The sequence below is a fragment of the Tachyglossus aculeatus genome, chromosome 1 (assembly GCF_015852505.1).
Source record: "Tachyglossus aculeatus isolate mTacAcu1 chromosome 1, mTacAcu1.pri, whole genome shotgun sequence".
In the NCBI taxonomy this organism is placed as follows: domain Eukaryota; kingdom Metazoa; phylum Chordata; class Mammalia; order Monotremata; family Tachyglossidae; genus Tachyglossus; species Tachyglossus aculeatus.
The window spans coordinates 66,689,504-66,715,564 of record NC_052066.1 but is presented as its reverse complement, the minus strand read 5'-3'; the positions used below and the strand labels follow the sequence as shown (position 1 = coordinate 66,715,564).

Below are 26,061 nucleotides of genomic sequence, written 5' to 3'. Positions count from 1 at the left end.
AGTACAGTACACATTCCTGCCCATAGCGAGCTCATAGTCTAGAAGAGGAGCCAGACATTAATATAAATAAATACATATAACCTTTGTGCCCAGCTGTTTCAACCCAACCAGTTAATTAATTAATGATAGTATTTGTTAATAATAATAATAATAATGGCATTTATTAAGCGCATACTATGTGCAAAGCACTGTTCTAAGTGCTGGGAAGGTTACCAGGTGATCAGGTTGTCCCATGAGGGGCTCACAGTTTTCATCCCTATTTAACAGATGAGGTAACTGAGGCCCAGAGAAGTGAAGTGACTTGCCCAAAGTCACACAGCTGACAAGTGGTGGAGCCGGGATTTGAACCCATGAGCTCTGACTCCAAAGCCCGGGCTCTTTCCACTGAGCCACGCTGTGCTAACTGAGGCACAGAGAAGTAAAGTGACTTGCCCAGGGCCACACAGCAAGACAAGCAGGCAAGTGTTTGTTAAGTGCTTACTATGTGCCAAGCACTGTTGTAAGTGCTGGGGTAGATACAAGGTAATGAGATCGTCTCCAGTGGGGCTTACAGTCTTGATCCCCAGTTTACAGGTGAGGTAACCGAGGCACGGGGAAGACAAGGTCACACAGCAGATGAGTGGCAGAGCTCGGATTAGAACCCAGGTCCTCTGAGTTAATAATAATAATAATAATGGTACTTGTTAAGCGCTTACTATGTGCAAAGTGCTGTTCTAAGCACTGGGTGGATACAAGGTGATCAGGTTGTCCCACGTGGGGGTCACAGTCAATCCCCATTTTCCAGGTGAGGGAACTGAGGCCCAGAGAAGTGAAGTGACTTGCCCAAAGTCACCCAGCTGACAATTGGCGGAGCCGGGATTTGAACCCACGACCTCTGACTCCAAAGCCCAGGCTCCTTCCACTGAGCCGAGCAGCGGCAGGGTCTGGGGATGGTTCTGTGGAGGGTGACTGGGGATCTTTTAGACTGTGAGCCCCCTTTTAGTTGGGTAAGGACCGTCTCTATATGTTGCCATCTTATACTTCCCAAGTGCTTAGTCCAGTGCTCTGCACACAGTAAGCGCTCAATAAGTACGATTGATTGATCGATTGATCTTACAGTCCCTCGTTGGTTGTTTCCAGGAGGGTGATGGGTGTGAGAACGTGTGAGTCTCGATGTCTGTTCAGCGGCTCCAAGGGCGAAGTTTGCTGCATTGAGCCCCTGCACGCCAAGATGGAACTGAGAGATCACCCCATCACCCAGTACTCGCTGCTGGCCATGGCGTCTCTGACTAAGGTAGGACCGAAGAGGACACGAAGCGTAAACATTCAGCACCTCCTCCCCCCAAAACGGGACCCCGAACGTCAACTCAGGAATGTATTTTTAAAATATAATCGCTTTTTTCTTCCCCCCCCCCCTTCCTTCTTTTGGCCGCAGATACTAGTGATCGGATTGAAACCATCTTTGAAAGTGTGGATGACTTTTCCCTATGGACGGGTGAGCAACAGACTCGCCTCTTTTGGCAAGAAGGAAGGGAAAGGGGAGACTCGATTGTGTACATTTCTCTCTCTGGGAAAATAGAGGAAAATGACTTGGGGCTGTGAAAATGAGAATTGCGTGGTGTGTGGTATGTTCAAACCAGTCTTCTCTTGGGGGGCCACAAGCGCTTAGTACAGCGCTCTGCACACAGTAAGCGCTCAATAAATACAATTGAATTCATTGTATTGTATTTATTGAGCGCTTACTGTGTGCAGAGCACTGTACTAAGCGCTTGAGAAGCAGCGTGGCTCAGTGGAAAGAGCCTGGGCTTTGGAGTCAGAGGTCATGGGTTCAACTCCCAGCTCCGTCACTTGTCAGCTGTGTGACTTTGGGCAAGTCACTTAACTTCTCTGTGCCTCAGTTACCTCGTCTGTAAAAATGGGGATTAAGACTGTGAGCCCCCCCATGGGACAACCTGATCACCTTGTAACTTCCCCAGCTCTTAGAACAGTGCTTTGCACATAGCAAGTGCTTAATAAATGCCATTATTATTACAAGTCGGCAACATATAGAAACAGTCCCTACCCAACAATGGGCTCACAGTTTAGAAGGGGGAGACAGACAACAATACAAAACATGTGGACAGGTGTCAAGTCATCAAAATAAATAGAAAGAAAGCTAGATGCATGTCATTCACAAAATAAATGGAATAGTTAATATGTACAAGTAAAGTAAATAGAGTAATAAATCTGTACAATCTCTATCCACTAATGAATGACTGAAGGCCGGGGAGCGTAGGAGCTAGGGTAGCATGGCACAGTGGCTAGAGCCCGGGCCTGAGGGTCAGAAAGTTGTGGGTTGCAATCCCGGCTCCGCCATTCTTTTGCTGCGTGACCTTGGTCAAGTCACTTGATTTCTCTGGGCCTCAGGGGCCTCAGTTACCTCACCCCTGCCCTGGCATGCCCTCCCTCCGCACATCAATCGATCAATCAATCAATCAATCATATTTATTGAGCGCTTACTGTGTGCAGAGCACTGTACTAAGCGCTTGGGAAGCACATCCGCCAAGCTAGCTCTCTTCCTCCCTTCAAAGCCCTACCGAGAGCTCGCCTCCTCCAGGAGGCCTTCCCAGACTGAGCCCCCTTTTTCCTCTCCTCCTCCCCACCACCCTGCCCTACCTCCTTCCCCTCCCCACAGCACTTCTATATATGTTTGTACAGATTAATTACTCTATTTTACTTGTACATATTTACTATTCTATTTATTTTATTTTGTTAATATGCTTTGTTTTGTTCTCTGTCTCCCCCTTTTAGACTGTGAGCCTGCTGTTGGGTAGGGACCGTCTCTATATGTTGCCAACTTGGACTTCCCAAGCACTTAGTACAGTGCTCTGCACACAATAAGCGCTCAATAAATACGATTGAATGAATGAATGAATGGTTGCTAGGACCAATCGATAGCTTTAGCCCAGTTCTTGTCCCAGTTTACCTGATTTCCTCCCCCTTGCCCTGCTTTTATTCATTCTTTCAATTGTATTTATTGAGTGCTTACTGTGTGCAGAGCACTGTACTAAGCGCTTGGGAAGTACAAGTCGGCAGCATCTACTTGTCTCAGGCAACCCCAAGACCTGGTTTCATTCATTCATTCATTCATTCAATTGTATTTATTGAGCACTTACTGTGTGCAGAGCACTGTACTAAGCGCTTGGGAAGTACAAGTTTCAGCCCCCGATACCTAAGTTTTGCCTCTGTACGTTGGGGATGCAGCATGGTGTAGTGGCCCGGGCATGTGAGTCAGAAGGTCATGGGTTCCAATCCCATCTCTGCCACTTGTCTGCTCTGTGACCTTGGGGCAAGTCCTTTCACATCTCTGGGCCTCTGGTACCTCACCTGGAAAATAGGGATGGGAGCCCCATGTGGGACAGGGACTTTGTCCAACCTGAATAGCTTGTAGCCACCCCAGCGCTTAGTACAGTGCCTGGCAATCAATCAGTCAATCAATCAATCGTATTTATTGAGTGCTTACCGTGTGCAGAGCACCTTACTAAGCGCTTGGGAAGTACAAGTTGGCAACATATAGAGGCGGTCCCTACCCAACAGTGGGCTCACAGTCTAGAAGGGGGCACACAGTAAGTGCTTAACAGATACCACAAATATTATTTAAAATTCCCAGTCGTGGGCAATAGTGAGTCCCTGCTCCATATTCAATGTCTTCTCAGCTCTCTCAGGCATCTCAGCGGCTTCCTAGGTTTCCCTCCCTCACCAGAGATCCTGGAATCCCAGTTCCAGTTTTACATTCCCTAAGAAACAAACTCGTCACTGCCTCAGGGATGGGGATAACGTTGGGATGAGGGGAACCCAGGATGGCTGCCGTTGCCACTGCTGCTCAGAGCTGAGGCCCAGGGCCTCCGGTAGCCAAGGAGGCAGGGGAAGGGTCATTTTTCTACAAAAATGTTCAGTCCCTGTTTCCCCACTCTTCAAGAACCTCCAGTGGTTGCCCATCCACCTCCACATAATAATAATAATAATAATTATGATATTTGTTAAGCACTTTAGTACAGGGTCTGGCTCACAGTAAGCACTGAACGAATACCCTGATTAAGACTATGAGCCCATTGTGGGCAGGGATTGTCTCCCTTTCTTGGTGTGTTGTATTTTCCAAGCACTTAGTACAGTGCTGTACGCACAGAAGCGCTCAGATGCAATTAAATGAGTGAATACTATGCACCGAACACTGTTCCAAGTGCGGAGGTAAATACGAGCTATTCAGGTTGGACACAGTCCCTGTCCCACATGGGGCTCACAGTCTTAATCCCCATTTGACAGATGAGGAAACTGAGACCCGGAAAAGTGAAGTGACTTGCCCAAGGTCACACAGCTGACCTATGGCAGAGCCAGGATTGGAACCCAGGTCCTTCTGACTCCCAGGACCGTGCTCTATCCACTAAGCCACGCTGCTTTATTTACATCGTGTCGGCTTTAAAGCACTCAATCACCTTGCCCCCTCCTACCTCACCTCACTGCTCTCCTACCATAACTGAGACGGCACAGTTTGCTCCACCGATGCCAACCTACTCTCTGTGCCTCAATCTCATCTTTCTCACCACCCGTCTCTTGCCCACGTTCTGCCTCTGGCCTGGCGCGTCCTCCCACTTCGTATACGACAGACAATTACTCTCTCCATCTTCCAAACCTTATCGAAGGTGAATCTCCTCAAAGAGGCCTTCCCTGACTAAACCCTTATTTCATCTTCTCCAACTCCCTTCTGCATCCCCCGATTTGTTCCCTTTATTCATCCATGCCCCTCCTCCTCGAGGCCTACAGCAATTATGTACATATTTGTAATATTTATTAATGTCTCTCTCCATCTCTAGACTGTACGCTCATTGTGGACAGGGAACGGGTCTTCCAACTCTGTCTCCCAAGTGCTAAGTACCTTTCCCTGCCCACAGTAATCGCTCAATAAATATGATTGATTGATTGAAGGCAGAGCTAAGGGAACTGGAGCGCTCTGCCACTGGAATGAGAACACTAGATGTCTTCAGCTTACACCCTTTTCAAGATTATCAGCGGTGGAGGAAATGCCTTCAAAAAGACAGGCAGGCCAAAACAATATCCAGGAATCCAGAGCTGCAGAGGTCAAGGCAGCACAGGGGAGAGAGAATTTTGGCATCATCTGCTTTGCCCTTTTTGCCCAGTGTTTGGGACCTGGAGAGAAGAAGCCGATCCCAAATGGAAAGAAAGGCTGGCAGTTCATTCATTCATTCAATCATATTTATTGAGCGCTTACTGTGTGCAGAGCACTGGACTAAGCACTTGGGAAGTACAGGTCGGCAACATATGGAGACGGTCCCTACCCAACAGCGGGCTCGCAGTCTAGAAAGGGGATACAGACAACAAAACAAAACATGTGGACAGGTGTCAAGTCGTCAGAATAAATAGAAATAAAGCTAGATGCTCATCATTAACAAAATAAACAGAATAGTAAATATGTACAAGTAAAGTAAATAGAGTAATAAATCTGTACAAATATATACACAGGTGCTGTGGGGAGGGGAAGGAGGTAGGGCTGGGAGGATGAGGAGGAGGAGAGGAAGGAGGGGGCTCAGTCTGGGAAGGCCTCCTGGAGGAGGTGAGCTCTCAGTAGGGCTTTGAAAGGAGGAAGAGGGCTAGCTTGGTGGATGTTAGGAGGGAGGGCATTCCAGGCCCGGGGGAGGACGTGGGCCGGGGGGTCGACGGCGGGACAGGCGAGAACGAGGTACAGTGAGGAGGTTAGCGGCGGCAGAGGAGCGGAGGGTGCGGGCTGGGCTGGAGAAGGAGAGAAGGGAGGTGAGGTAGGAGGGGGCGAGGGGATGGACAGCCTTGAAGCCCAGGGTGAGGAGTTTCTGCCTGATGCGCAGATTGATTGGTAGCCACTGGAGATTTTTGAGTTTGTTTCTCCTACGATATAGTCTGAGAATTCATTCATTCAGTCGTATTTATTGAGCTCTTACTGAAAATGGTGGAGCCCATCCACCCCACTCTGCTGTGGGGTAGTTGGAAAAGCTATCGTAAGATGGAGCTCCTTAGTGGTGAAAATGAAAATGGACTCGGCCTCTGGTATCATCAGGCCCGATTTGGATCCTGTGATCCCAGGGTTGCCCTTTTAGCAAGTCCTTTCGAATTGTTCCCTTAAACCAATCCATCGGTGGTATCTATCAAATGGTAACTGGGTGCGGAGAGCTGTACTAAGCCTTTGGGAAAGAGGTGATAGACATAATCCTTGCTCACAAGCAGTTTACAGTCTATGGAGGGACACTGTCTAAATCCAGAGTTATCTCGACCTGTACAGAATTTGGTCTGAAATGTAAGCATCCAAATGCGCAGTCTGTCAAAGTGAATTGTAGCAAACTGAAACTCCTCACCCTGGGCTTCAAGGCTGTCCATCCCCTCGCCCCCTCCTACCTCACCTCCCTTCCCTCCTTCTACAGCCCAGCCCACACACTCCGCTCTTCTGTTGCTAACCTTCTCACTGTCCCTCGATCTCGCCTGTCCCGCCATCGACCCCTCATCCACGTCCTGCCTGGAACGCCCTCCCTCCTCTAATCTGACGGACAACCACTCTCCCCTGCTTCAAAGCCTTACTGAAGGCACATCTCCTCCAAGAGGCCTTCCCAGACTAAGCCCCTCCTTTCCTCTTCTCCCTTCAGCATCTCCCTGACTTGCCCCCAGCCCCCACAACATTTATATACATATCTGTAATTTGTTTATGGGACAACCTGATCACCTTGTAACCTCCCCAGCGCTTAGAACAGTGCTTTGCACATAGTAAGCGCTTAATAAATGCCGTTATTATTATTATGTCTGTCACCCTGCCTTTAGACTGAGCTCACTGTGGGCAGAGAATGTCACTGTTCATTATTGTATTGTGCTAAGCACTTGAGAAAGGGTTGGTAGACATGACCCCTGCCCATAAGCAGCTTACAGTCTACAGAGGGACACTATCTAAACGCTTAGTACCAGGCATTACTAACTACCTTACTAACCAAGCGCTTAAGCGGCGTGGCTCAGTGGAAAGAGCCCGGAGTTCGCAGTCAGAGGTCAGGGGTTCAAATCCCGGCTCCGCCAACTGTCAGCTGTGTGACTTTGGGCAAGTCACCTAACTTCTCTCAGCCTCAGTTCCCTCATCTGTAAAATGGGGATTAAAACTGTGAGCCCCCCGTGGGACAACCTGATCATCTTGTAACCTCCCCAGCACTTAGAATAGTGCTTTGCACAAAGTAAGTGCTTAACAAATGCCATTATTATTATTATTATTATTATTAATACAGTTTTCTGCACACAGTAAGAACTCAATCAATACAATTGACTCAGTGAATGAATGCATGAATCAATAAAGTATACGTGTTGTTTGTATTCCCTGTGGTTTAGATGGAGCCTTCCAGCGTTCCTCTCTTAGCGTGGCACTTCGTCGCCTTACAGAATTCCGTGAATCCCATGCTGGCCTTCTGCAGGGGAGACGTCGTTCATTTTCTTCTGGTGAGTCGAATGGAGGGCCGGGCTTGTTAGGATCCCCATGCTCATTATCTTAGGAACGGCTTGGTAATTCATCAGTAATTTAATAGAGTGTATCAGAGGAACGTAGATGTAATTCTCTGGTGATGGGGCCTGTTGCTTGCCATCTAAAGGCAAACAGCATTGTAATTTGTGGCGTTGCTTGCTTAAGTACTAAGCCAACCCCTTCTTCATTCCAGCCTCTCCCTTCCCCTTCCTTCCTCTCCCCCCCTTCCTTCCTCTCCCCCTCGTCCCCCTCTCCATCCCCCCTTCTTACCTCCTTCCCTTCCCCACAGCACCTGTATATATGTATATATGTTTGTACATATTTATTACTCTATTTATTTATTTATTTTACTTGTACATATCTATTCTATTTATTTTATTTTGTTAGTATGTTTGGTTTTGTTCTCTGTCTCCCCCTTTTAGACTGTGAGCCCACTGTTGGGTAGGGACTGTCTCTATATGTTGCCAGTTTGTACTTCCCAAGCGCTTAGTACAGTGCTCTGCACATAGTAAGTGCTCAATAAATACGATTGATGATGATGTCCAGCCGCTGTACTTTCCTCCGACTCTCTTCACCAGGTTGTCAGGCATGCAGTGTGTTACTCTGTCATATTGGATCTGGTTGCCTTTTGGCTCCCTCTGATTTTCATGCAGTTGTGTTTATTGTATTTATTGAACGCTTACTGTGTGCAGAGCACTGTATTAAGCGCTTGGAAAGTACAGTTCAGCAACAGAGACAATCCTTGCCCACAACAGGCTCACAGTCTAGAAGGGGGGAGATAGGCATCAAAACAAGTAAACAGGCATCAATAGCATCAGTATAAATAAATAGAATTATAGATATGTACACATCATTAATATAAATAAATAGTATTATAAATATGTACATATATACACAAGTGCCATGGGCAGAGGGAGTGGGGTAGAGCAGGTTGGAATGATGGGGAGGGGGAGCAGAGGAAAATGGGGGCTTTTGGCAGCATTTGGCTAGAGTCTGAGGATCAGCAAGGCCAGAGACTGGTTATGTCTCATTTGACAGCTTTGATTAATGATAATAGTAATAATTGTGGGTTTATTATGTACTTGCTATGTGCCAAGCTCTCTTCTAAGCGGTGGGGTAGATATAAGGTAATCCGGTTGGATACAGTCCTTGCCCCATGTGGGACTGTCCAGTCTCAATCCCCATTTTACAAATGAGGTCACTGAGGCACAGAGAAGTGAAGCGACTTGCCCAAGTTCACACAGCAGACACGTAGCAGAGACGGGGTCAGAAGTAGGAGTGGGAGAAGCAGCATGGTCTATTGGGTAGAACAAGGGCCCAGGAGTCAGAAGGACCTGTGTTCTAATCACGGTTTCACCACTTTTGTGCTGTGTGATCTTGGGTGAGTCACTTCTCTTCTCTGTGCCTCTGTGAGCTCATCTGTAAAATGAAGATTATGAGCCTCATGTCGGACATGGACCGTGTCCAACCTGATTAGCTTGTATCTACCCGTTTTTAAAGCGGTGCCTGGCACATAGTAAGCACTTAACAAATGCCATTAAAAACAAAAAAACAACAAAAAAACCCCACATCCTCTGACATGCAGGCCTGTGCCTTTTTCCACTAGGCCATTCCGTTTCTCCCACTCCCTCTTTTAACCCAAACCCTTCTTTTCTCCAGTCTGGTTTTCTAATGCTCTGACCAAATAGATCACTGTATTTGGCTTTGTCTGGATTTTCTGAATCACATTCATGACAAGTTCAGGCATCTGAGTTGCCAGTTTCTTTTAGTGGTCATGCTGAAAGAGCTTCCTGGACCCTAAAATCAGGGCAAAACCATCGGGCTCCCCACAAGGAATGACGTTCTGAAACAGGTACTTAGAGTGGAACATTTTTATTTGGTTTTATTCCACTTTCAGGTCAAGAGAGATGAATCTGGGGCCATTCATGTTACTAAGCAAAAGCAGCTTCACCTGCACTATGACCTCATCAACTTTACTGTAAGTACTGTTCTGATAAGTGTTTTTTCTTTATATTCCTCTTGAGAGGGCCCCCATGGGGTTAAAGAGCTGTCAGGGTTTCCACCATGAACTCATTCAGGAATATAATGCGGCAACAGGAAGCGTCCATGAGAATGGAAGTTACTTTGGGGGTCAAGCTGGCCATTGACCTTCCTTTCCGCCCACCCCAAACAGAAATCGATTTAAGAACATTAAAATGTGACACAATGTTACCTGAGTGTCCAAAACATGAAGTCTGCGGGACAGTTTTCCATTGTGAGCCTTTTCTGGGAATGTTGAAAGAGCAGCGGGCCTACTGACCGAATTATTACCCCTTGTTTTTCCGTTGTCAGTCATTCATATTTATCGAGCGCTTACTGTATTCAGAGCACTGTACCGAACGCTTGGAGAGTACAATGCAACGATAAACAGACACACTCACTGCCCACAATGAGCTTACAGTCTAGGGATGGCCCTCGACGGTCTAGTCAGGAGCCATTTTTGACCCTAAAGGGATAAGCTACCCACTTTTTTCCATTATTGGTAGAGGTTAAAAGATGTCAACTTCTTGCCCGCTTCTGCTAGCACAGGATTCTAGTATCTAGGACGTTGACGCTCTTAAGCAGGATGTACTGGAGAACAAAATAGGTCATTTTACAGCTGTTAATCAACCTTCCTGTCACCCCAGGGACACTGCTATTGATGTGACAATTAGTCAGCGGGCCTCAAACTCTCTGGTCATAGGACCACTTTGGCAGGAGGAAGAATCCCAAAGACCACCTCCATGTTGACGGGCAGGGGGGTCGCGCTTGGGGGACATTTTCTTCCACCCGCTGCGAACCATTTTTAGAAAGGTTTAGAAAAGTTAGCGCCAGAGACACCCAGCAGAGCGTATACACTCGGGAGGGGACGGAGGATGAAAGGGGATGACCCGTTCCTGGAGGTGAATTTGTGAGGGAGTGAGGGTCAAGTTCCTGCTCAGGGGGAGGCCAGGATCGGGGGGACCCAGCCTCCAAAGCGGCCTCCTTCACGGGGGCAGGGAGGTTTGGGGTGGATCCCCCCGCCGCCTGCTCTAGAGGACCCCACCTCCATACGCTCGAGCAATTTGGGGCTCATTTCCTGTAAACCAGTGGGCACAGGGCCAATTTGGCTCTGGTACCGAGGACTCGCAGACCGCAACGCGGGAGAAGTCGCGTTTCGGTGCATTTCCTCTAGACTGGAAGCTCGCTACGGGCGGGGAACGTCTCTGCTAATTCCGTTGTATTATAGTCTCCCGTGAGCCTAGTACAGTGCTCTCCATGTAGTAAGCGCTCACTAAATACGATGCATTGACCGAGTCCAGGGTGGCTAGCGTCGGGAAGGGGAGAGAACTGCAGATGACTTGTCTCCCCCTTTTAGACTGTGAGCCCACTGTTGGGTAGGGACTGTCTCTGTGTGTTGCCAATTTGTACTTCCCAAGCGCATAGTACAGTGCTCTGCACACAGTAAGTGCTCAATAAATACGATTGATGATGATGATGAGATGACGTTTTAGGGGAGCACTGCGATAAGACGAGGATCCCGAGATGGGTCCGTGATGGAGTCTGTTCCGTCCTCTTCCCGCGGGGACCGGTTGCGTCTTGTGTCGTTAACGGGATTTTGTGTCCACCCAACCGCGGGTCGCAGTGGATCAACTCGCGCACGGTCGTGCTCCTGGACAGCGTGGAGAAGTTGCACGTGATCGATCGGCAGACTCAGGAGGAACTGGAGACGGTGGAAATTTCAGACGTTCAGCTGGTCTACAACAGCAGCCACTTCAAATCCCTGGCGACGGGGGGCAATGTCAGTCAGGCACTGGTAGGGACAACTTTCTGTTTGTTTATGGACATATTTGTAGTTACCAAGCACTTACTATATGCAGGGCACTGAACTAAGTACCCTAAGTCACCTTACAGTCTAGCAGGGGAGATAGGTGAAAGCAGGAAAAAAATAACACGGCTTAGACTCCCCTCTATACTGTAAGCTCATTGTGGGCAGGGAGCATGTCTGCTAATTCTGCTGTATTGTGCTCTCCCAAGCGCTTAGTACAGCGCTCTGCATATAGTAAACTTTCAATAAATGCAGTTGATTGATTGGACTGTGAGCCCCATGTGGGACACGGACTGTGTCTGACCTGATTAACTTGTATTGATCTCAGTGCTTAGAACAGTGCCTGACGTAGTAAGTGCTTAACAGATACAGTAATTAAAGATACAACTGGCAATATCAAGAAAGATGGCTAGGTCATTAATGATAATAACTGTGGTATTTAAGTATTCACTATGTGCCAAGCACTGTACTAAGCCTGGGGTAGAGAAGCAGCGTGGCTCAGTGGAAAGAGCCCGAGCTTTGGAGTCAGAGTTCATGGGTTCAAATCCCGACTCCGCCAATTGTCAGCTGTGTGACTTTGGGCAACTCACTTCACTTCTCTGGGCCTCAGCTACCTCATCTGTAAAATGGGGATTAAGACTGTGAGCCCCCAGTGGGACAACCTGATCACCTTGTAACCTCCCCTGTGCTTAGAACAGTGCTTTGCACATAGAAAGCGCTTAATAAATGCTATTATTATTATTGTTATTATTATTATGAAAGACAAACAGATCCCACGTGGGACTCTTTCTAAGGAGGAGGAAGAACAGGTATTAAATTCCCATTTTACGGATGAGGGAACTGAGGCACAGAGACGTTAAGCGACTTGTCCAAGGTTGCACAGCAAGTATGTGGCAGGGCCCAGATTCGAACCTGGGTCCTTTGTCTCCCAGGCTTGTGCTATTTTCTTTAGGCCATTCTGCTTCCCTGAGTAGAGTTGGTAGATCGATCTGTTCTTAAGTGTGAGTTATTCGCTCCTTTAATGCCAGTTTACTGGACCTCGATCTCATGTATCATGCTTCTCATGTAGAGAAGCAGCATGGCTCAGTGGAAAGAGCACGGGCTTTGGAGTCAGAGTTCATGGGTTCGAATCCCGACTCCACCACATGTCAGCTGTGTGACCTTGGGCAAGTCACTTAACTTCTCTGAGCCTAAGTTACCTCATCTGTAAAATGGGGATTAAGACTGTGAGCCTCACGTGGGACAACCTGATCACCTTGTAACCTCCCCAGTGCTTAGAACAGTGCTTTGCACATAGTAAGCGCTTAATAAATACCATTATTATTATGTATCTTGCTGCTGATTCCTTGCCCAAGTCCTCCCTCTGAACTGGAACTCCCTCCCCTTTCATGGACAACAGACCAACACTCTCCCCACCTTCAAAGTTGTATTAAAAATCATGCCTCCTCCAAGAGGCCTTCCCTGACAAAGCCTCATTTCCCCTACTCCCTCTCCCTTCTGCATCACTTACACGCTCCAATCTGTACCTTTTAAGCACTTGATACTCACCCTACCCTGAGCCCCACAGCACTTATGTAATTACCCCTAATAAAGAGTTAGTCTCTAATCCAGAGTATTTGGAAGTGCCGCCTTCTTTGTCATTAATCTGAAAGAGTTGACCACATATCCACTTGCTTCACCAATACAGTAGTTGGTAGACCTGATCCCTGCCCTGAAGGAAATGCTCACAGTATAAGAGGGAAGGAAGAGTATCCTTCATTCACTTAATCGTATTTATTGAGCGCTTAGTGTGCAGAGCACTGTACTAAGCGCTTGGGAGGTACAAGTTGGCAACATATAGAGAGAGTCCCTACCCAACAGTGGGATAACAGTCTAGAAGGGGGAGACAGGCAACAAAACAAAACATATTAACAAAATAAAATAAATAGAATATGTACAAATAAACTAAATAAATCGAGTAATAAATATGTACAAACATATATACATATATATAGGTGCTGTGGGGAGGGGAAGAAGGTAAGGCGGGGGGATGGGGAGGGGGAGAGGGGTTAACCTGGTTTTATATCCCTGTCTATATATTGAAGACTTTTTTTTTAAACTTTCTTACAGGCTCTGGTTGGGGAGAAGGCCTGCTATCAGTCTATCAGCAGCTACAGTGGCCAGATCTTTTATTTGGGCACCAAGGTAAGCATGACGGTCTCGGTTGCCAACGGTAATAGCTGACGGGGCTTAGGGAAACTTAGCTGGAGGAACTCTTTGTTTTTCCGTTTGCTCTCTGTTTGTGAAAATAAGGAAAGCTGCTGGGGTCAATTAGTTTTGTTTCCAGGGCTATGTCATCAAAACTAGAAATGAATTCCATTTCTCTCCCCTCCTCATCCCAGAGGTAAAACCTTAAGCAAGGCCCAAAGGTGTCAGCTCACCAGTCGACTTCTGGGCCACGGTTTTCAGCTCTCCCGGCTTCTCCCTATGCTGGTCCTCCTTCCCTCCCTCCCTTTTTTTTTTTTCCCTCTGTCCCTTTCTCCCTCCCTCCTTCCCGGCAGCTCCTGAGCCTCAGCTCCGCTCCATTCATTCGCACGCTTCCCCGGTCCTCTGCGGATCTCGTTCCCCGGACCTCTTGCCAGTGGGCGAGTGAGGCAGGGTCTCTTCCCCTTTAGACTGTGAGCTCGTTGTAGGCAGGGAACATGTCTTCCCTGTATTGTACTCTTCCAAGTGCTTAGTATAGTGCTCTGCACATAGGAAGCGCTCAGTAAAATACCATTGGTTGGTTGACAGAGACTTCTGCATCTCAAAGATCTTCCTGTTCCCAAATGTCCGGAGTTGCCTCTCCCCTGTATTGTACTCTCCCAAGTGCTTATTATAGTGCTCTGCACATAGGGAGCACTCAGTAAAATACCATTGGTTGGTTGACAGAGACTTCTGCATCTCAAAGATCTTCCTGTTCCCAAATGTCCGGAGTTGCCTCTTCCCTGTATTGTACTCTCCCAAGTGCTTATTATAGTGCTCTGCACGTAGGGAGCACTCAGTAAAATACCATTGGTTGGGTGACAGAGACTTCTGCATCTCAAAGATCTTCCTGTTCCCAAATGTCCGGAGTTGCCTCTTCCCTGTATCGTACTCTCCCAAGTGCTTATTATAGTGCTCTGCACATAGGGAGCACTCAATAAAATGCCATTGGTTGGTTGACAGAGACTTCTGCATCTCAAAGATCTTCCGGTTCCCAAATGTCCGGAGTTGCCTCTTCGCTCTATCATACTCTCCCAAGTGCTTATTATTGTGCTGTGCACATAGGGAGCACTCAATACCATTGGTTGGTTGACAGAGACTTTCTCAAAGATCTTCCTGTTCCCAAATGTCCGGAGTTGCCTCTTCCCTGTATCGTACTCTCCCAAGTGCTTATTATAGTGCTCTGCACATAGGGAGCACTCAATACCATTGGTTGGTTGACAGAAACATCTACATCTCAAAGATCTTCGTGTTCCCAAATGCCCAGAGTTTGCCTCTGGACTGTGACCTTAACTCTCAACTGATCATATCCCGACGCCTCCAGGGTGACCCTTCTAACTCCGCTAAGCAGTCTTTTTTTGCATTTTCACCCCACTGCGCTCATATCACCGCTCTCCTAACCCTAAGGCCTGTGCAGAGAGGGTTCCCTAGGGCAGTCCCTTCCTTCCAAGCAGGTGAATTCCACACACCATAAAAAGTGTGGCAATATTTAAGCTTTCTTTAGTCACAGATGGAACCTCTGCTTGGCACATAGTAAGCGCTTAACCAGTGCCATCATTATTGTTATTATTATTAAGCAACAGGCAAGCCCTGGTTCCGAGATAATAATAATAATAATAGCATTCATTAAGCGCTTACTATGTGCAAAGCACTGTTCTAAGCGCTAGGGAGGTTACAAGGTGATCAGGTTGTCCCACAGGGGGCTCACAGTCTTCATCCCCATTTTACAGATGAGGTCACTGAGGCCCAGACTTGCCCAAAGTCACACAGCTGACAAGTGGTGGAGCCAGGATTTGAACCCATGACCTCTGACTCCAAAGCCTGGGCCCTGTCCACTGAGCCACGCTGCTTCCATCTCAACACCGAGACTCTGCCGGAAGCAATTGATTAGAGAGCTAGTGGTTTGAGCCACGTCTCACTCTTATCCTTGCTTCTCTGCGGGTCATTGCTGGTCACAACTGAGTAGGTGTGTTGGGGTGTCGTAGACTAGCAGGTGGTTGCCTTTGTAGCCACGAGGGTCTTCACCGCCCGCACTAGCCAACTCACCTAGCCACCATGTGATTCATTCATTCAGTCATATTTATTGAGCCCTTACTGTGTGCAGAGCACTGTACTCACCGGTTTGGAAAATGCAGTACAGCAATGAACAGTGACATTCCCTGCCCACAACAAGCTCACAGTCTAGACTAGGGGAGACAGACGTCAATACAAATAAATAAAATGCCAGATATGTACATAAGTGCTTTGGGGGTGGGACGGGGAAGAGCAGAGGGATAAATAAAATGACGGTTATGTACATAAGTGCTTTGGGGCTGGGAGGGGGAAGAACAAAGGGAACAAGTCTGGACGACGCAGAAGGGAGCGGGAGAGGAGGAAAAGTAGGGATTAGTCTGGGAAGGCCTCTCGGAGGAGATGGGCCTTCGGTAAGGTTTTGAAGTGGGGGAAAGTGGTTGTCTGTCGGAATAGAGGAGGAAGGGCGGTCCAGGCCAGAGGCAGGATGTGGGCCAGGGGTCGGCGGCGAGACAGGCGAGATCATGGCTCGGTGAGAAGATTAACACTAGAGGAGCAAATTGTGCGGGTTGAGTTGTAGAAGGAGAGAAGCGAAATGAGGTAGGAAGGGGCAAGGTGATGGGGAGCTTTAAAGCCAATGGAGAGGAATTTTTGTGTGATATGGAGGTGGATGGGTTGTCTGTCGGAATGGAGAAGGGAGGGCGTTCCAGGCCAGAGGCAGGACGTGGGCCAGGGGTCGGCGGCGAGACAGGCGAGATCATGGCTCGGTGAGAAGATTAACACTAGAGGAGCAAATTGTGCGGGCTGAGTTGTAGAAGGAGAGAAGCCAAGTGCGGTAGGAAGGGGCAAGGTGATGGAGAGCTTTAAAGCCAATGGAGAGGAATTTTTGTTTGATATGGAGATGGATGGGCAACCATGGGATGGGATGCCGTAGCTAGTTCCTGGGTCAGAAATGGCTACTACTGATGGCATGCTGGTGACATGACACCCTATTTCTGGCAGCGTCCACACTTCTCCCCTCTCCTCCTCCTTCACGGTGAGGTGCGGTCACCTTCTTGGTGATTCATGGAACTAAACCCATGCCCAGATTGACCTCTTAACCCAGTTGTGTTTAAACGTAAATTTAAACTCTGTGCTCACCTCCTTGTCCCCCCCCCCCAATCAATCAGTGGTATTTACTGAGCATTTACTGTGGGCAGAGCACTTGGGGGAGTACAGTGTAAGAGTTTCCCTTTTCTATGGTATTAAGCACTCTCTCTGCGCCAGGCACTGTTCTAAATTCATTCAATCGTATTTATTGAGCACTTACTGTGTGCAGAACACTGTACTAAGCACTGGAGTAGAGACAACGTAGTCATGTCGGACACAGCCCATGTCCCACATGGGGCTCACAGTCCTAATCCCCATTTTACAGATGAGGTAACTGAGGCACTGAGAAGTGAAGTGACTTGCCCAAGGTCACACAGCAGACAAGTTGAGAAGCAGTGTAGCTTAGTGGAAAGAGCATGGGTTTGGGAGTCAGAGGACCTGGGTTCTAATCCCGGCTCCACCACTTGTCAGCTGTGTGACTTCGGGCAAGTCACTTCACTTCTCTGGGCCTCAATTCCCTCATCTGTAAAATGGGGATTAAGACTGTGAGCCCCACGTGGGACAACCTGATCACCTTGTATCTCCCCCAGCGCTTAGAACAGTGCTCGGCACATAGTAAGCGCTCAACAAATACTATCATTATTATTATTATTAGTAGTAGTAGTAGTAGTATCTGCTGTGTGACCTTTGGCAAGTCACTTCACTTCCCTGTGCCTCAGTTACCTCATCTGAAAAATGGGGATTAAGAATGCGAGCCCCACATGGGACAACCTGATTACCTTGTATCTACCCCAACGCTTAGAACAGCGCTTGGCACATAGTAAGTGCTTAACAAATACCGTCATTATTATTATCAAGTGGTGGCGCCGGGACTGGAACCCAGGTCCTTCGGACTCCGAGGTCCGTGCTCTATCCACTAGGCCACACTCTTCTCGGGGTTGGTAGACACGTTCCGTGCCCACAAGGAACTTAAAGTCTAGAGGGGGAGACAGACCGTAATATGAGCAAATAAACCCAACCCGTCCATGAGCCGCAGATGACTGCTAGAAATGCAAGGCGCATATTTCCTGGCAGCCAGAGAGCTCCCAGGGTGGCAAAGAGTATCCCAGACGAGGCCTCAAATTCCACGGAAACGAGACACAGGAATCCGAGGGCATTGTTCTCCCTTGAGAAGTCTGCATTTCCAAAGCGGGGTTGATGGGATTCTTGTTTTCTCTTGTTTGCAGTCCGTTCATGTGATGATGTTGAGGAGCTGGAGAGAGGTGAGTCATAAAGGTACACAAGATGATTTTAAAGACTGGTGACTAGCACTTTAAAAAATGATTGCTTTGAAGAAAATCCCCTCATCCTACTAGTTTTCATAGGTGAAACCCTGAGGGGTTTTTTTAATGGCATTTATTAAGCGCTTACTATGTGCAAAGCACTGTTCAAAGCGCTGGGGAAATTACAAGGCAACCTCTGGTTCTGATTTGCAAAGTCTGACCTCCGAGTTCTTTAGGGGGAGTTTTCTCATTTTAGCCAAGCTTATGTGGCCAATGCGGCCTTTTTCAGTAGTAATAGTAGTCGTGTTTATTGAACACCTATTGGGTGCAATGTCCAGTGCTTAGTACAGTGCCTGTCACAAAGTCAGGCTTAATGAGAACCATAAAATAAAAAGGATTGAACTAAGTGCTTGGGAAAGTAGAACAGAAGCATGAGGCCCATTTCCTGCCTTGAAGGAGTTTACGCTGTTGAGCCTTTTTCTCCTCAGAAATGAGAAAGATGCGTAAATCTGCTGAAATTCAGCTTTTTTTTAATGGTATTTTTTAACCACTTGTGTGTGCCAGGCACTGCACTAAGCCCTGGGGTAGATACCAGCTAATCAGGTTGGACAGAGTCCCTGTCCCATATTTCTGTCATTCATTTGTTCAACCGTATTTATTGAGCGCTTACTGTGTGCAGAGCACTGTACTAAGTGCTTGGGAAGTACAGGTTGGCAACATATAGAGACGGTCCCTACCCAACAGCACGTTCACAGTCTAGAGGGGACACTCTATATGAAAGGGACACAGTCTAGAAGGGACGTATGGGACACTCAGTTTTAATCCCCATCTTACAGAGACGGTAACTGAGGTTCATTAGAAGTGAAGTGATGGGCCCAAGGTCACAGAGCAATCATTCATTCATTCATTCAATCGTATTTATTGAGCACTTACTGTGTGCAGAGCACTGTACTAAGCGCTTGGGAAGTACAAGTTGGCAACTATAGAGACGGTCCCTACCCAACAGCGGGCTCACAGTCTAGAGGGGACACTCTATATAAAAGGGACACAGTCTAGAAGGGACATATGGGACACTCAGTCTTAATCCCCATTTTACAGAGACGGTAACTGAGGTTCATTAGAAGAGAAGTGATGGGCCCAAGGTCACAGAGCAGTCATTCATTCATTCATTCAATCGTATTTATTGAGCACTTACTGTGTGCAGAGCACTGTACTAAGCGCTTGGGAAGTCCAAGTTGGCAACATATAGAGATGGTCCCTACCCAGCAGCGGGCTCACAGTCTAGAGGGGACACTATATAAAAGGGACACAGTCTAGAAGGGACATATGGGACACTCAGTCTTAATCCCCATTTTACAGAGATGGTAACTGAGGTTCATTAGAAGTGAAGTGATGGGCCCAAGGTCACAGAGCAGTCATTCATTCATTCATTCAATCGTATTTATTGAGCGCTTACTGTGTGCAGAGCACCGTACTAAGCGCTTGGGAAGTACAACTTGGCAACATATAGAGATGGTCCCTACCCAACAGCGGGCTCACAGTCTAGAGGAGACACTCTGTATAAAAGGGACACAGTCTAGAAGGGACATATGGGACACTCAGTCTTAATCCCCATTTTACAGAGACGGTAACTGAGGTTCATTAGAAGTGAAGTGATGGGCCCAAGGTTACAGAGCAGTCATTCATTCATTCATTCAATCGTATTTATTGAGCACTTACTGTGTGCAGAGCACTGTACTAAGCGCTTGGGAAGTACAAGTTGGCAACTATAGAGACGGTCCCTACCCAACAGCTCACAGTCTAGAGGGGACACTCTATATAAAAGGGACAGTCTAGAAGGGACATATGGGACACTCAGTCTTAATCCCCATCTTACAGAGACGGTAACTGAGGTTCATTAGAAGTGAAGTGATGGGCCCAAGGTCACAGAGCAGTCATTCATTCATTCATTCAATCATATTTATTGAGTGCTTACTGTGGGCAGAGCACTGTGCTAAGCGCTTGGGAAGTCCAAGTTGGCAACTATAGAGACGGTCCCTACCCAACAGTGGGCTCACAGTCTAGAAGGGACACTCAACATAGAAGGGACACAGTCTAGGAGGGACATATGGGACACTCAGTCTTAATCCCCATCTTACAGAGATGGTGACTGAGGTTAATTAGAAGTGAAGTGATCAGCCCAAGGTCACAGAGAAGTTATTCATTCATTCATTCAATCGTATTTATTGAGCGCTTACTGTGTGCAGAGCACTGTACTAAGCGCTTGGGAAGTCCAAGTTGGCAACATATAGAGACAGTCCCTACCCAACAGTGGGCTCACAGTCTAGAGGGGACACGCTATATAAAAGGGACACAGTCTAGAAGGGACATATGGGACACTCAGTCTTAATCCCCTTTTAGACTGTGAGCCCACTGTTGGGTAGGAACTGTCTCTATATGTTGCCAATTTGTACTTCCCAAGCGCTTAGTACAGTGCTCTGCACATAGTAAGCGCTCAATAAATACGATTGATGATGATGATCTTACAGAGACGGTAACTGAGGTTCATTAGAAGTGAAGTGATGGGCCCAAGGTCACAGAGCAGTCATTCATTCATTCATTTAATCATATTTATTGAGCGCTTACTGTGTGCAGAGCACTGTACTAAGCGCTTGGGAAGTCCAAGTTGGCAACGTATAGAGACAGTCCCTACCCAACAGTGGGCTCGCCGTCCTGCGAAGGCATTAATGTAGGATATCCAGATTGCGCTTGACCGTCCAGAAGAGTCCCCACATGCCTCGTCCGTTCATTTCAGAGAGTGGACCACATGCTGAAACAAGATTGTCTGACGGAAGCCCTGGCTCTGGCTTGGTCATTTCACGAAGGGAAAGCCAAAGCGGTTGTCGGTAAGTCAACTGGCCAGTGCCCGCCGATTGCGGGAGTCAAATCCACCACTGTCGAGCTCCTTCAGGGGAACTCCTGGCAGAACCGGACAAACAGGAACTCAAGGTCGGGACTTGTCGGTAACAAGCAGCTTGGCCTAGTGGAAAGAGCATGTGTCTGGGAGTTAGGACTTGGATTCTAATCCTGGCTCCACCCCTGAACTGCTGGGCCATCGTGGGCGGGTCATTTAAGTCTTCTGTGCCTCAGTTCCCTCCTCTGCAAAATGGGGTTTCAATACCTGTTCTCACTCCTGCTTACTCTTTGAGTAAGGGACCTGAAGCAGCGTGGTTCAGGGGAAAGTGCCCGGACTTTGGAGTCAGAGGTCATGGGTTCAAATCCCGTCTCCACCACTTGTCAGCTGTGTGACTTTGGGCAAGTCACTTCACTTCTCTGGGCCTCAGTTCCCTCATCTGGAAAATGGGGATTAAGACTGGGAGCCCCCCGGGGGACAACCTCATCACCTTGTAACCTCCCCAGCGCTTAGGACAGTGCTTTGCACATAGTAAGCGCTTAATAAGTGCTATCATTAATTTATGAATTACCCCAACACTTAGTGCAGTGCTTGGCATACAGTAAGTGCTTAACAGATATCATAATTATTATTGTTATTATTATTATACTGGCTCTACCACTCATCTGCTGAGTGGCCCTAGGAAAGTCACTACACTTGTCTGGGCTTCACTTACCTCATCTGGATAATAATAATCATAATAATAATGGCATTTGTTAAGCACTCACTATGTGCAAAGCACTGTTCTAAGGGCTGGGGAGGATATAAGGTGATCAGGTTGTCCCACGTGGAGCTCACAGTCTTAATCCCCATTTTACAAATGAGGTAACTGAGGCCCAGGGAAGTTAAGTGACTTGCCCCAAATCACACAGCTGACAAGTTGTGGAGCCAGGATTAGAACCCATGACTTCTGGCTCCCACGCCTGTGCTCTTTCTACTGAGCCACGCTGAAAATGGAGATTGAGACTTCGAGCCCCACCTGGGACAGGGACCGTGGCCAATTCAATTTGCTTATAGCCACCCCAGCACTTAGTACAGTGTCTGGCACATAGTAAGCACTTAACAAATACTATAATCATTATTATTATTGTTATTATTACTAATGATAATAATAGGCAGAAATTCTTGTGGCAGCCCAGCCTAGGGCAAGGTTGTGGGCTCCAGGTCCTTTGGTCGCCTTGTTGTCTGGTGACGGGCTGAGTCCGTGGCCAGAGAGCATCGTGAGTTCACTCAGGGATCCGCAGATTGGTTATTTTATATATTATTTTCTGGTATTGGTTAACTGCTTGAGAAGCAGCGTGGCTCAGTGGAAAGAGCCCGGGCTTTGGAGTCAGAGATCATGGGTTCAAATCCCGGCTCTGCCACTTGTCGGCTGTGTGACTTTGGGCAAGTCACTTCACTTCTCTGGGCCTCAGTGACCTCATCTGTAAAATGGGGATTAAGCTGTGAGCCCCCCATGGGACAACCTGATCACCTTGTAAACTCCCCAGCGCTTAGAACAGTGCTTTGCACATAGTAAGCGCATAATAAATGCCATCATTATTATTATTATTACTAAGCGCTGAGGTAGATACTAACTAATCAGGTTGGACACAGTCCTTGTCCCAGTTGGGGCTCACAGTCTTAATCTCTCTTCCTCCCTTCAATGCCCTACTGAGAGCTCACCTCCTCCAGGAGGCCTTCCCACACTCAGCCCCCTCCTCCCCCTCCCCATCCCCCCCACCCTACCTCCTTCCCCTCCCCACAGCACCTGTATATATGTATATATGTTTGTACGGATTTATTACTCTATTTTATTTGTACATATTTATTCTATTTATTTTATTTTGTTAATATGTTTTGTTTTGTTCTCTGTCTCCCCCTTCTAGACTGTGAGCCCACTGGTGGGTAGGGACCGTCTCTATACGTTGCCAACTTGTACTTCCCAAGCGCTTAGTCCAGTGCTCTGCACACAGTAAGCGCTCAATAAATACGATTGAATGAATGAATGAATCCTCATTTTACAGACAACTGAGAAGTGAAGTGACTTGCCCACGTCACTCAGCAGAGAAGTGGCAGAGCCGGGATTAGAGCCGGAGCCGGAGAAGCAGCGTGGCTCAGTGGAAAGAGCCCGGGCTTGGGGGTCAGAGGTCATGGGTTCTAATCCCGGCTCTGCCACTTGTCAGCAGTGTGACTTTGGGCAAGTCAATCAATCAGTCAATTGTACTGAGCACTTACTGTGTGCAGAGCACTGTACTAAGCGCTTGGGAAGTACAAGTTGGCAACATAGAGAGACGGTCCCTACCCAACAATGGGCTCACAGTCTAGGAGGGGGAGACAGACAACAAAACCAAACATATTAACAAAATAAAATAAATATGTACAAGTAAAATAAATAAATAGAGTAATAAATACGTACAAACATATATACAGGTGCTGTGGGGAGGGGAAGGAGGTAACGCGGGGGGTTACGAGGATAGGATACTAGGATGATTGAGGAAATGGGACTCAACTGCCTCTTGACCCCTTTCTCCACAGGCTTGACGGGGGACGCCGGCAAGAGAAAGGCCGTAGTGGCGGATCGGGTGAGTAGTCGGAGGCCCGGATGCACTCGCCCTCTAATTTTTCACGTCCAGTGCCCTGCTGAGGGAGCTTGACTGTAATTCCTGCCAGTTATGGCCTATTCAATCAATCAATCAATCAATCAATCGTATTTATTGAGCACTTACTGGGTGCAGAGCACTGTACTAAGCACTTGGGAAGTACAAGTTGGCAACATATAGAGACGGTCCCTACCCAACAGTGGGCTCACAGTCTAAAAATCTATTCACGGGCACGGGTCCTCGAGGAGAACCAGGGTTAGAGCAGGACACACGGCAGTTCCCACCTCTCTCCCAACACACTTTCATTCATCGTCATCATCAATCGTATTTATTGAGCGCTTACTATGTACAGAGCACTGTACTAAGCGCTTGGGAAGTACAAATAGGCAACATATAGAGACAGTCCCTACCCAACAGTGGGCTCACAGTCTAAAAATGAATTCATTTATTCATTCATTCAGTCGTATTTATTCCTTCATTCAGTCGTATTTATTGAGCACTTGCTGCATGCAGAACACTATACTAAGCGCTTACATGATGGCATTTGTTAAGCACTTAGTATGTGCAGAGCACTATATTAAGCACTTACATGATGGTATTTGTTAAGCGCTTACTACGTGTGAAGCACTGTGCTAAGCACTGGGGGTGTATACAAGGTGATCAGGTTATCCCACTTGGGGCTAACAGTCTTAATCCCTATTTTATAGTTGAGGTGACTGAGGCAAGTGACTTGTGCAAAGTCACACAGCTGATAAGTGGCAGAGCCGGGATTAGAACCCATGACCTCTGACTCCCAATTTATTGGCGGACAATTGGCGGAGCGGGGATTTGAACCCCTGACCTCTGACTCCAAAGCCCGGGCTCTTTCCACTGAGCCACGCTGCTTCTCTACTAAGCACTTGGGAAGTACGAGTTGGCAACATATAGAGACGGTCCCTATCAATCAATCAATCAATCAATCGTATTTATTGAGCGCTTACTGTGTGCAGAGCACTGTAATAAGCGCTTGGAAAGTACAATTCGGCAACAGATAGAGACAATCCCTACCCAACAACGGGCTCACGGTCTAGAAGGGGGAGATGGAAAACAAAACAAGTAAACAGCCATCAATAGCATCAAAATAAATAAATAGAATTATAGATAATAATAATAATAATGATGGTATTTATTAAGCGCTTACTATGTGCCAAGCACTGTTCTAAGCCCTGGAGGGATACAAGGTGATCAGGTTGTCCCACTTGGGGCTCACAGTCTTCATCCCCATTTTACAGATGAGGGACCTGAGGCCCAGAGAAGTGAAGTGACTTGCCCAAAGTCACACAGCCGATAAATGGCAGAGCCGGGATTAGAACCCATGACCTCCGACCCCCAAGCCCGGGCTCTTTCCACTGAGCCACGCTATCATTAATAAAATAGAGTAATAAATATGTGCATATGATAATAATCATAATAGTGATGGCATTTGTTAAGCGCTTACTGTGTGCCAAGTACTGTTCTAAGAGCTGAATGTACACACAAGTGCTGTGGGGCGGGGAAGGGGGTAGAGCAGAGGGAGGGAGCGGGGGCGATGGGGAGGGGAGGAGGAGCCCACTAGATTAGACTGTGAGCCCACTGTTGGGTAGGGACCGTCTCTATATGTTGCCAACTTGGACTTCCCAAGCGCTTAGTACAGTGCTCTGCACACAGTAAGCGCTCAATAAATACGATTGATTGATTGATTGATAGGGACCGTCTCTATATGTTGCCAACTTGTACTTCCCAAGCTCTTAGTAGAGAAGCAGCGTGGCTCAGTGGAAAGAGCCTGGGCTTTGGAGTCAGAGGTCAGGGGTTCAAATCCCCGCTCCGCCAATTGTCAGCTGTGTGACTTTGGGCAAGTCACTTCACTTCTCTGGGCCTCAGTTACCTCATCTGTGAAATGGGGATTAAGACTGTAAGCCCCCCGTAGGACAACCTGATCACCTTGTAACTTCCCCAGTGCTTAGAACAGTGCTTTGCACATAGTAAGCGCTTAATAGATGCCATCATTATGAGGAGCAGTGTGACTCGGTGGAAAAAGCTCGGGCTTTGGAGTCAGAGGTCATGGGTTCAAATCCTGCCTCCGCCACATGTCTGCTGTGTGACCTTGGGCAAGTTACTTAATCAATCAATCAATCATATTTATTGAGTGCTTACTGTGTGCAGAGCACTGTACTAAGTGCTTGGGAAGTACAAGTTGGCAACATATAGAGATGGTCCCTACTTAACTTCTCTGAGCCTCAGTTACCTCATCTGTAAAATGGGGATTAAGAGTGAGCCCCACATGGGACAACCTGATCGCTTTGTATCCCCCCCAGCTCTTAGAACAGTGCTTTGCACATTTTAAGCACTTAACAAATGCCAACATTATTATTGTTATTATTATTACATTGTTCTGCACACAGTAAGTGCTCAATAAATATGATTGAATGAATGAATGAATGAGCAGAGGAAAAGGGGGGCTCAGTGTGGGAAGGCCTGCTGGAGGAGGTGAGCTCTTAGTAGGGCTTTGAAGGGAGGAAGAGAGCTAGCTTGGCAGATGGGCAGAGGGAGGGCATTCCAGGCCAGGGGGAGGACGTGGGCCGGGGATTAGTTTTAGCCGGAGAGGCCAACAGGTGGCCAAAATG

At 47.5% G+C, this 26,061-nt stretch overlaps 1 protein-coding gene across 3 annotated transcripts in view; it reads left to right on the top strand.

The window, feature by feature from the left end:
• VPS8 (VPS8 subunit of CORVET complex) overlaps window positions 1–26,061 on the top strand; it is a 367,622-nt gene that overhangs the window by 90,213 nt on the left and 251,348 nt on the right. For all 3 annotated transcript variants that reach the window (XM_038743776.1, XM_038743795.1, XM_038743785.1), the window contains 9 exons: window positions 1,120–1,273; window positions 1,415–1,474; window positions 7,366–7,473; window positions 9,393–9,473; window positions 11,139–11,309; window positions 13,431–13,505; window positions 17,870–17,905; window positions 20,700–20,790; window positions 23,355–23,401. In XM_038743776.1, the coding sequence (XP_038599704.1) occupies window positions 1,120–1,273; window positions 1,415–1,474; window positions 7,366–7,473; window positions 9,393–9,473; window positions 11,139–11,309; window positions 13,431–13,505; window positions 17,870–17,905; window positions 20,700–20,790; window positions 23,355–23,401 (823 nt within the window). The remainder of the gene's footprint in view (window positions 1–1,119; window positions 1,274–1,414; window positions 1,475–7,365; window positions 7,474–9,392; window positions 9,474–11,138; window positions 11,310–13,430; window positions 13,506–17,869; window positions 17,906–20,699; window positions 20,791–23,354; window positions 23,402–26,061) is intronic.